This window comes from Eleutherodactylus coqui, chromosome 6, assembly GCF_035609145.1.
Source record: "Eleutherodactylus coqui strain aEleCoq1 chromosome 6, aEleCoq1.hap1, whole genome shotgun sequence".
In the NCBI taxonomy this organism is placed as follows: domain Eukaryota; kingdom Metazoa; phylum Chordata; class Amphibia; order Anura; family Eleutherodactylidae; genus Eleutherodactylus; species Eleutherodactylus coqui.
The window spans coordinates 28,684,143-28,696,612 of record NC_089842.1 but is presented as its reverse complement, the minus strand read 5'-3'; the positions used below and the strand labels follow the sequence as shown (position 1 = coordinate 28,696,612).

Sequence of the window (12,470 nt, the reverse complement as noted above, 5' to 3'; positions counted from 1 at the left end):
CTAGAAGCATTTCCTCTGCTTGACCTTGCAGGTGAAGAAGGATCCTGAGGCTTCGCAGGTGCCTCTCGCTGGGCAGGCCTCGCTCACACAGGACACCTTACCATCCTGACAAGTGCACTTGGTGCTGCAGGCGTCTTCTGTCCAGAAGTCTTCGCCTTCTTTAGCAAACTTTGCTGCAATAAAGAAACATTGTAGATTGTAAGGAAAATCACTACATCATGCGGCTGGGATCCCCAGCAATGAGCTGTAATCTGTTTGATCTCCCTGCAGTGCCCCTACAGAGTAAATGAAGCATTACACTGTTTCCATACACAGCAATCGAATGCAGGATAGGACAGCTCTACCTACAAGGGGGTCTAAAAAGTTAAGCCTCTGTGATGGTGAAAGCTGGTTAAAGGGAGTCTGTCACCTACTTTTAGCCCTATAAACTAAGCTTATGGCCAGAGAAAAGGTGACCCATAGAGTCCAGGGATGTAAGTGTAAAGGCCTATTTGCCTGTAAAGATAATCTTTCAAAGGACGGAAAGATTGAAAGATTTTGCCATCTATTTGCATAAAGTGTTAATGGCCAGTAACACTTTATCATCTTCATTTGCATGTAAAAGGGCCTCCAGGAGCTGTTTGCAGAGCCCAGCATGTGATTAATTACACGCCCAGCTGTGCAAGCAGCAGCATTGTTCTTTTGGAGGCTGACAGCAGATTACAATGTTATCTGACAATTCCTGTGCAAATAACAGCATGTGGTCTATTAAGAGATAATTGTCTTTGCTTTACCTCTCCGTACCAGAATGATGGATGCCCGTGTTTACATGTAACGATTATTACTAATTTTCGGTCGTTTGAACGAATTTTGAGCAATAATTGTTACATATAAATGGGCCTTCATACTTACCTTCCCCGTCATTTTCCCGGTAAAAGCCGCCTCTAAATGCATTGAGTAGTGCTGCAAAATAGTCCGCCTGTTCTAATTTTATAATAGATGGACTACTTTCCACGCTGCTCAATATATTCAGTGGCAGTTTTTAGTGCTCACACTGGGGGAATGACAGGGAAGGTAAGAATAGGTCTTATATCCCCAGACTCCACGGGTCACCTACTCTCAGCCCAGAAGCTAAGCTCATAGGGCTAAAGGTAGGTGACAGTCTTTTTAAATATACTAAACTGTAGGTTTGCATGAAGTCATCTGACTCGTGTGTAAATGATAGACAATTCTAGGAATATATTCATAACTGAAGAATATTATGGTATTACCAAATGCTAGAGAGGGTCGTCCAGACGTGCCTCTATGTGTAAAGCATCATATATGGACAAGTATTGATATTGTAGCTGTTGTATGTATATGGCAGTGGTAGTACTGTACATGGCGGGCTTTAGCTATGTACAATCCTTGCAGTTACACAGGGCGCTGACCACTTGCTTCTAAGGGGCACCATGCATGTGTAGGCTGAGGGTGATTGCCCACCTTAGGTCTAGCCAGCCAGGTGACCTTCATCCTCAGTGCAGCAGTATCTATCTTGTGAAGCTATATGAATCATCCCCTTCCTGGCTCTGTCTCCTCCCTCTGATGTTCGGAGTTGCCACTGTTAACCTATTGGTGCCCTCGCAACATAATTAGTTTTGCTACTGTTTTTATAATATTTGCTTGGCTGTGGGACTGTATTTAGGTGATGAGCTTGGTTCCAGTGCTGTATTTATATTATGAGCTTGGTTCTGGTATGGTATCTATGCACTGAGTTGGTTCTGCTACTGTATTTATGTTATGAGCTTGGTTCTGGGGCTGCATTCATATTATGAGCTTGGTTCTGGTATGGTATCTATGCACTGAGTTGGTTCTGCTACTGTATTTATGTTATGAGCTTGGTTCTGCTGCTATATGTATGTAGGGAAATTGGTTCTGATGTTGTTTGTATGTTATGAAATTGGTTCTGGTACAGTATTTATCCACTGAGCTTAGTTCTGGTGCTGTATTTATGCTATGAAATTGGTTCTGATGTTGCATTTATGTTATGAGCTTGGTTCTGATACAGTATTTATGCACTGAAGTGTTCTGGTGTGGGTTTATTGCTTTCTTGCTGCTGTCTGCATGAGGTGAATACAGGCAGACCGCCTATTAGCACAATAAATATTAGGGGTGCGGGAGGGGTTTCACGAAGGGTGTATCTAACCTAAGGCTGGCAGTGGTGATGGTAGGGCTGAAACAGCTGCCCGGCAAAGGTACTTTTCAATTTTTTGGATCAGAGCTCCATCTCCTGTTCCTGCATGTGAGGACCCCAACATGCGTTTTATGATGTTTTTTTATGCACCCCTCCTCCATTGTGGTTGGGAACCCTGTTATTTCCTGCCCTTCCTTTATCTGTGCATTAGACTTTACCTCTGGGGCAGTTTTCGGTGGGATGAAGGTTATGTCACTGGCTGTCATGAAGGATTGAAGTATAGTTGTAGACAGATCAATAAAAGACTGGTAAATACCTTGATAAATGCAGCCTCCAGGGACCTTAAAGTCATCCACTTGGAACACCCATCGTCCAGGGTGGTTGACATTGGTTGTAGACTTAATGTTTAGCACCTCGCTAGTCCTGGATCCAGGGATATTGAAGTAATGAGTGTCATCTCCGCTGTTAAATCCAGCCTGTGAATGGGTTAATAGTCTGTATTACTGCACGCTCAAGAGATCCCAATGGGAATGTTACATGGAATAGATATACCTGAGAAAGACCTCACAGAACAATATCATATGGATGGTGGCTGAAATCCCAGGACTCACCAGCAGGGGGTGGTAGTACACTAAAGGCGACCCTTACTGACAGAAAAGCTTAGTGCTTGTATTGACATACTGTACCTGAGCGGGAATCCCACCCAGTCCGGTGTCAGCGTCTCCATCACTGGCGGTTCCTGTTGTCCACTGGATGTCACCGTAATTTAAGATGACTATACATCTGTAACCGTCACTGGTGAGAACGGCCTGGAATGTGTTCACCTGTGAGAAGAAAACAGTGCAACAGAGACTTTAGTACTGATATCACAAAGCACTGACATATCTATCTATCTATCTATCTATCTATCTATCTATCTATCTATCTATCTATCTATCTATCTATCTATCATCTATACATCTATCTATCTCATATCTATCTATCTATCTCATATCTATCTATCTATCTATCTATCTATCTATCTATCTATCTATCTATCTCATATCTATCTATCTATCTATCTATCTATCTATCTATCTATCTATCTATCTATCTCATATCTATCTATCTATCTATCTATCTCATATCTATCTATCTATCTCATATCTATCTATCTATCTATCTATCTATCTATCTATCTATCTATCTATCTATCTATCTATCTATCTATCTATCTATCTATCCATCAATCAATCTATCTCATATCTATCTATCTATCTCATATCTATCTATCTATCTATCTATCTATCTATCTATCTATCTATCTATCTATCACATATCTATCTATCTATCTCATATCTATCTATCTATCTATCTATCTATCTATCTATCTATCTATCTATCTATCTATCTATCTATCTCATATCTATCTATCTATCTATCTATCTATCTCATATCTATCTATCTATCTCATATCTATCTATCTATCTATCTATCTATCTATCTATCTATCTCATATCTATCTATCTATCTATCTATCTATCTATCTATCTATCTCATATCTATCTATCTATCTCATATCTATCTATCTATCTATCTATCTATCTATCTATCTATCTATCTATCTATCTATCTATCTATCTATCTATCTATCCATCAATCAATCTATCTCATATCTATCTATCTATCTCATATCTATCTATCTATCTATCTATCTATCTATCTATCTATCTATCTATCTATCTATCTATCTATCTATCTATCGCATATCTATCTATCTATCTCATATCTATCTATCTATCTATCTATCTATCTATCTATCTCATATCTATCTATCTATCTCATATCTATCTATCTATCTATCTATCTATCTATCTATCTATCTATCTATCTATCTATCAATCAATCTATCTCATATCTATCTATCTATCTCATATCTATCTATCTATCTATCTATCTATCTATCTATCTATCTATCTATCTATCTATCTATCTATCACATATCTATCTATCTATCTCATATCTATCTATCTATCTCATATCTAGCTATCTCATATTTATCTATCTATCTATCTCATATCTATCTATCTATCTATCTATCTATCTATCTATCTATCTATCTATCTATCTATCTATCTCATATCTATCTATCTATCTCATATCTATCTATCTATCTATCTATCCATCAATCAATCTATCTCATATCTATCTATCTATCTCATATCTATCTATCTATCTATCTATCTATCTATCTATCTATCTATCACATATCTATCTATCTATCTCATATCTATCTATCTATCTATCTATCTATCTATCTATCTCATATCTATCTATCTATCTCATATCTATCTATCTATCTATCTATCTATCAATCAATCTATCTCATATCTATCTATCTATCTCATATCTATCTATCTATCTATCTATCTATCTATCTATCACATATCTATCTATCTATCTCATATCTATCTATCTATCTCATATCTATCTATCTCATATTTATCTATCTATCTATCTATCTATCTATCTATCTATCTATCTATCTATCTATCTATCTCATATCTATCTATCTATCTATCTATCTCATATCTATATATCTATCTGTCTATCTATCTCATATCTATCTATCTATCTATCTATCTATCTATCTATCTATCTATCTATCTATCTCATATCTATGTATCTATCTCCTATCTATCTATCTCTCTATCTATCTCATATTTATCTTTCTATCTCATATCTATCTATCTATCTATCTATCTATCTATCTATCTATCTATCTATCTATCTCATATCTATATATCTATCTATCTATTTATTTTTCCATTTCCTTTCTATCTCATATCCATCTTTCTATTTCCTCTCTCTCTCTCTCTCTCTCTCTCTCTCTCTCTCTCTCTCTCTCTCTCTCTCTCTCTCTCTCTCTCTCTCTCTCTCTCCCCTTTCTATGTATCTTAGACATGGTCTAATACTTTCCATAAGCTCTTCTACAAATGACAGCATATCATTATATTGATAATTGAGTATAAATCTGACCTTTTTAGACGCAGACCCATAATACGCTACTTTATCCCAAGTGGCAACGAATGCCCATTTGGCCAGAAAGTGTAAATTTGGCAGGTATTTCTGCACGTCCTCTGTTATCTTCTGTAAGAGTCCGGGTTCTTTACTTTCCCTGTAAAACACCATGCCCCCCAAATCGTTGTCCACATCTCCCCAGTAGGGGGTGACAAATGTTTCCCCATTAGTGAGAGGGAAAGGATCCGGGGTGTACTGGGATACGGCCTTGTTGAAGGAAATCACTCCATTGTTATTGACCTGCGGAAAATGAATATCAGTAGATAAAGTTATGACAGAGACAGTGGCTGAAATACCACATATCACCAACAGATGGCGACAACACACACAAAATAATTTACCTGATGCCATAATGTCAAAGGGAAAGAGAAGTTCTAGGCATTTATTGGGGAGCCTTTTTGATTTCTAGCCAGTCTTCATGATATATTTTGTAACAGAGAATAAGGTCTCTTGGGGGGAGATTTGGAACTGTGACAGTGAGTTGGAGGGCTCTTGACAATCCCACCCTAAGTGCCGCCAGCATGTCTTTTCCCAGAAGGCAGGAGGGTGAAGATGGCAGCCTGGATTCTGAATTTTTAGGTGGGTTGATTCTTCAAAAACCAGCACAACCCCTATTCATGAGTTATGTCTGATATTGCAGTTCAGCTCCATTGAAATTAATGCAGCTCAGCTGCAATACCAGACACAACCCATGGACAGGTGTGGCGCTGTTTTCAGGAAAAAAAAGCCATATATGACTAATTTCATATAACCTCTTTATTCATATTGGTTGTGGAATGATAAATTAGTGATGAGATCACCTGTATCTCTGTTGGAGTTTTCGTTTCCATCAGTGTATTGTAACTTGTTTGTCATGGTCCGGTATGTGTTTAACCCCTTAGTGACGGAGCTTTTTAGCTTTTTTCTATTTTCGTTTTTTCCTCCTCCCTTTTAAAAAATCGTAACTCCTTTATTTATCCATCGCCGTCGCTGTATGAGGGCTTGTTTTTTGCAGGACGAGTTGTATTTTTCAATGGTGCTATTTAATGTACCAGATAATGTACTGAAAAGCTTTTAAAAAATTCTAAGTGGAGAGAAATGGAAAAAAAAACGACATTCCGCCATATTTCGGTGCGTCCTGTTTCCACAGCGCACAGACTGCAACAAAAATGACCTGATAACTTTATTCTTTGGGTCAGTACGATTACTACGATACCAAACTTGTATAGTTTTTTATTTGCTGTAGTACTTGTATTTTTTTTAAAAAGATATTTAATTTTTTAAAATTATTTTCTGTCTCCATTTTCTGCGCATAACTTTTTTATTTTTCTGTGGGCTCATTTTGTGCGAGACGTCCTGTTGTTTCCGATTATACTATTTTTGAATATAAACAGCTTTTTGATAGCTTTTTATTAATTTTTTCTTGGAGATAGGGTGACCAAAAAAAGCGCATTTCTGGCGTTCTATATTTTTCTTGTTTCGGACGTCGTTCACCGTGGGAGGTAAATAATGCATTGCTTTGATAGATCGGACTTTTACAGAGGCAGCAATACCAAACACGTATTTTTGCTTTATTATTTAGATTTTTATTGCAAATATGGCAAAAGGGTTTCTTTTTTTTTTACTTTTATTACTTTTTTTTTTTTAACAATGAATAAAACTTTATTGTTTTTATTTTTACACTGTCTTTTATTCCCCAGGGGGGACCACAACCAGCGATGCTTTGATCGCTCCTGCAGTATGATGTAATGCCATAGCATTACATCATACTGCATTCTGACAGGCAGCCTACGAAGCCACCCCACGGGACGGCTCGATGGGCAGTCTGCCAAGACAGCCATGGGACCTTTCAGAAAGCCCCCGGCTGCCATGACACCTGCACGGCTCCCCCGATCACATATATTCCTATTCCACACCACCTTTACTCGAGCCAACCTAAACAACCAATCACCGTGAATCAGCCAACCCAAATAACCAATCACCGTGAGGATAGATCAACATTAGTAAAGGTCCCAGAAACCCTTTTTAAGGGTCATCTACTTGAAGACATATTTGTTATCTAGACGTCAAGCAGAGAGACGATCTTCACCAATTCATTTCTCAGTGTGCAAAATAGTTCCCCTCAAACAGTGCCACCCATACGTTTCAGGTTTGGTTGATATAACTCGATTCACATTTCAAGCTCTTTGAAGGATCAGACAATGACTTACATAGTAGTAACCTGTAGGTGGCACTAGAAAGTCAATTTTCTTCCTTCTGTAGACCTATTTAGAATATTTTTCCCAGGGTTCAATGCCCTGAAGACTTCCTACTAGCTGGATCTCCATAAGGAGAATCACGTCCTTCCTAGTATGATAACAGTTTTAGACCACGAACACTATTACTGTATGTCAATCCATAGTATATGCTTTATAGCCAATGACACCCCAGTTCCGCCTCTTAGTTGTCACATGATGGACATAGCTTTTACAAAGAGAAGAGTCATAATATGGCAAAAGAAGACACCGAAAGTAACATCAAGCTAAAAGAGGAGCAAAAGTTCTTACGTAAAGAGACTTGTATTCTTTGCCAAAAAATTTAAATACTTCGGATAGTGGGACCTCACCGGATGTACCATCATCATCCACGGGGGTCTCTTTGTCACCCTCAGCCGTACCATATGAGTAGAGAACATCATCTGGATAAGGGAAAAAAACTAAGTAAGTCTACAGGGGGAAGAGGAGTGAACAGAATACAGTGGGGCGTATTTACTTAGACCAGCGTTTCATACGGCGATCTAAATAAAAGGTGCGCCCAGCTATGAGCGGCAAATGTATTAAAAGGCACACATCTCTTAAAGGGGTTGTAGTTAATGTTAATTTCAAGTTATTCCCTATCCACATTTTATCACCGGTGAGCCCCATGTTGGTCTGAGGATCGGGGTCCCTGTGTCTCCCGTCCTCCTCACTGTGGGTTTACTGCACCCTCCACAGTGAGAAGGAGACAGAATGAAGTGCTGGTTGTGCAAGAGCACCAACACTCCATTCACATTCTAAGGGACTGCCGAGACACCCAAGTGGCACCTGCACAGGTATTTCTGTAAGTCTCTTGAAATGAATGGAGTGCTTACCGTGCATTCTTGGCCAGTGTACCATTCATGCTGACATACTGCAGATATTCTGTGGAAAAGGTATAACTTGAAATTCTGGTACAACCACTTTAACCCTTTCCAATCCGATTTCTATCCTGGTTTTCCTAGGGGGCTTACTCTTTTTCTGCCATTATACAACAACGCTATATGCTGGCTAAAGCCAGTACTGCATGAGGTGACACGTTGGATAGGCTCCAACAGCAGAGAGGCTGGCAGTATATAGTAAGAGAACCCTGACGGACGTCTTCCAACATTGGAGCTGTACAGCCTTAAATTCTAATGTCTTCAGACGTCAGACAGTGGATTGGAAAAGGTTAACCCTTTCCAATTCACTGTCTGATGTCTTCAGACATTCGGATTAAAGCCTGCACAGCCCTGATGTTGGAAAACGTCTGACTGGGTATTCTTGCTGTGTATTTCCGGCTGCTCCACTGTCAGAGCTTCTCTGGCGCATCACACACTGTAGGACTGGCTCTAGCCAGCAGATGGCACCATTGTATAATGTCAGAAAGAAAAAAAGCTCCCTAGGAAACCTTGAATCCAAAATTGGATTGGTAAGGGTAAATACATCTGTCTCAGCTGGCGACACTTCCAAGTGCTACATGGAAACCTTCACTAGCTCCGAGCTGGAGTAGGTTTTTACCGTGTTTCCCCAAAAGTAAGTCTTATATTATTTTGTTTCACCCAAAAGAGGCACAGTGTCTTATTTTTAGGTGTGTGTTATACTTACCTAGCTGGGGGCATCCCGGTTCCTCGCGCTGGTCTCCAGCACTGCGGCAGGCTGCTGTATCCTCTGTACTGACCGCATTCTCTTCCTGGTAACTAACGGGCCTTTGAATACCCTGCCTTCAGCAAGCGAATGTTGTGATTGTATCACGGGCGCTGCTGGCTCAGCCAATCAGAGCCAGCGCTCGATGAACCAATCACAGCCATTTAGTGATGTCATCAACTGAATGGCTGTGAATAATTGAGCGCCAGCTCTGATTGTCTGAGCCAGCGGTGCTTGTGATCCAATCTCAGCACTCGGGATGCCGCTGGTAAGGTGAGTATTGCTGTTTTTTTATGTAGTGTAGCTAGGGCTTTTTTTCGGGGGAGGGCTTATATTTCAAGCCCCCCTCCATGAAAATCAGGATAGGCCTTATTATTTGGGTTGGTCTTACTATCGGGGAAACATAGTAGTATAGTGTACGCCATTGTACATTATACCAGATGTGATGGACTGTGCACTGCCACACCTGCTAAAGCTAGGACCCACCCACTTTTTAAAAAACGTTGCTGTTGCGTAAATGTCCAAAAAGTCATAAATTTGGTGAATGTGCCAAAAGTGTGATTTTTTTTCTTCCCCTAGAAAACTAGCATACATGGCATATTAGATAGGCTCCAGTGTCTTTTGGTCCTCTTAAGACTCACCTATATCCTCTGTGGCGTATTGTTGGACAAACGCTAAATGAAAAATGGAAAGGATTAGTTCATATCTGGGTAAAAGTTAAGTCTTGGTTTTAGAAACATTTCTACACACTATTCAGTTTACTTAACGGATGGAATCCTAATCAAGCGCTTCAGCTTCATAAGTGGGAGGAGCTCAGTGGGGTTTACCACCTTCCTGAGGTTCAATATTATACGTATATGATAACGCTGTTGTTACGTATTTCTACCACTAGATGGTGCTTTAAAGTTTGATAGCATCAATGTCTGAATGAAAGTGTTACTCATGTATATTTTCCTTATCACAGTGCACCATGTGGTCAGGAGGGGTATTGCATGTAAGATCTCTAGAAAAATTCAGATAGAAAAACAACAAAATCCAATATATTTAATGTAGATTGAGCTGATGGGTCCTCAAGACTCACCTAGTGACAATTTTTTAAAATCTATTCTTCATCTAGTAGAAGACATAACCTTCACACGTGTATTGGTGACAACTAAAGTATGTACTCTTCTCTGAGAAGAGAAATGAGAATAAAGCCATTGAAATATTGGGCGCACAAATACACCCGTGCGAAAGAGCCCTAAATCCCCACATATAACCCCCTCTAGCTGCTTCCTACTCACATAGTTATGACACTATCTATGGTCCTGCTGCTACTTTTGTCTGTTCAGAGGAGGAACTGTACCCCAGGGGAGATATGTGAGTTATCTGCAGTGTTATCTGCTGAAGGGGACTAATCTGGCAGGGAGAGGGAGGACTGTGCAGCTGCAGTATGTATCAGAGCACTGCCGGATCATTAGGGCAGTGGTCAGGGGTCTCTGGATTTATTAGACCCACCTTGCCTGGATAATAAGTTATATAATAATATGGTAGTTTCTCTTACTGAGAACAATCATGGGAAGAATATAAAAAACGCCAAACAGCAATTTTCTAGAGCCTGCAATATTTTTTACACAACAGATTAATTGCTAGTATTCTAATAAGTAGCTCAAAATCACATATAAATAATCAAAAAATAAGGTTAAAAATATTTTCTTACATTTTTACGCTGATCTGCGCTCAAAAATTGTAATCAAACTTACAAAATAACGAAGCAATGTTCTATTTCTTTTCTTACAACATTTTTTTGCTTTTGAGCTTTGAAAAAACTTATCATGGTACTTACCGAGCAGCAGCAATGATGCTAGTGGTAACACGGCCTTCATTGTGGCTAAGGTCTATCTGAAATACTAAATAGGGAGAAGGGGAACATTTAAGGGGTTGTCCAGTTCTAATCTATTGATGGCCAATCTTCAAGATAAGTTACTATTAGATTACGGAAAGGTCTGTTGCCTGGGACCTCCTGCTGCTATATAACTGTTTGATAGGCTGGCGCTCTTGCGCACTGAGCTGATTTCTGCAGTAAGCAGACAGCTCCGTTCTTACTGTAGTGGCCAGTCTTGGTATTACAGGCAAAGTTTCCATTTAAGTACCATTCCTGGCCACTGCAGTAAGAACTGAGCTGTCTGGTTCATTCCAGAAATCAGTTCAGTGCATGAATGCATCAGCCTGGTGAACGGCTGATCAGCACAGGGCCCTGGCAATGACCTTGCCAATCTACTATTTAAGTCATCCTAAAGATAGGCCATCAATAGTTTACAACTGGACAACCCCTTTAATTCTGAATCCTGTTTGTTCTAATGTCAATTAAGGTGGAGGATATTTTCTTTTGGCCTTTTGGGCAGCAAGGCAACTGCTGCTTTTACACGCCATATAGTCTAGCTACTCCCCTCATCTGTAGGCAAAAAGTTATTCTGAAGAGCAAGTTGACATGTAAGTATTACATATATGTGTTCCAGGCCCTAGATGGACTGAAACGCGTGAGCCAGTTCATAAAATCTGCTTTCTATGATTATCCAAATGACTGTGATCTGTTACACCTGACCAAATGAGACTGTGCCCCTGAGTGGTAGCACTGATGATGGGATTATGTGGAGCTCTTACCTCTGTGTCGTCTGATTGATCACAGCCTGAGAACACTCAAATGGATTATGATTATATACATTACAATTCCGGGGGCGTGGAGACATAATGTTTAACCAAATCTTAAGCCTTTCAAGTGTGAAGATGTGTACATAGCACTTACAATAGTATAGGTATGTTTATATAATACTGCAGTATGGCCCCATCACCTTCACTCCCAGCGCTCTGCCCTTATCAAACAATGATTCACCAGGTACTACTATTCTATAACAACTCTAAGTTACAATATCAACATTCCTGGGCCAATAACTAGAAGATATTCTGCAATAGTCATGGAAACTAAATGTACAAACAAGAGTTTTCATCTATGCAGAATGGTAGAAGTAGTACAAAAGTTTTGCTCAACTGAAAATCGACTTCCAAAAACTCGATCTATAAGATGTACGAGGGTATTTGTCTATCATACCATAAGAAATAAAACCTAGAGACAAGTAATTGATACAAAGTCCCTCCACATGGGGTTGTCTTCTAACAGACCTTTGGAGCCCATTATTATGTCACAGCCTGAGCCTACTCCTTGGGTATTCTGATTGACCAATCCAACCCTGGTCCGAAGGGTCAAAGGTAAGAATAGAGAGGGAAGGATGTGAACAAGGAGCTAGCAGGTCTGCAGACCTGGAGATCTTTGATAGTTGGTGACACAGAGGAGAGAGAGGTGAAGAAAAATAGTTGGCAACGCAGTTAGAGGAAGAAACAAG

General features: G+C 39.6%; 1 protein-coding gene across 1 annotated transcript; it reads right to left on the bottom strand.

The window, feature by feature from the left end:
* LOC136633515 (alpha-tectorin-like) lies at positions 1-8,144 on the bottom strand. Its single transcript, XM_066609276.1, has 6 exons — positions 8,082-8,144; positions 7,738-7,868; positions 5,171-5,452; positions 2,839-2,976; positions 2,469-2,628; positions 1-173 (listed from the first exon to the last, which is right to left on the bottom strand). Exons 1-6 carry the CDS (start codon positions 8,092-8,094, stop codon positions 1-3), a joined length of 897 nt encoding a protein of 298 aa, XP_066465373.1. The 5' UTR covers positions 8,095-8,144.
* Between the last annotated feature and the right edge of the window lie 4,326 nt (positions 8,145-12,470).

Bases quoted from the DNA above. Each gene is read 5' to 3' on its own strand.
- LOC136633515 (XM_066609276.1), bottom strand. The intron at 5,453-7,737 runs GTAAGAACTTTT...CATTTTCCGCAG, and splicing joins AAGAATACAAGTCTCTTTAC to GTCAATAACAATGGAGTGAT. The intron at 2,977-5,170 runs GTCAGATTTATA...TTCTTCTCACAG, and splicing joins ATGGGTCTGCGTCTAAAAAG to GTGAACACATTCCAGGCCGT.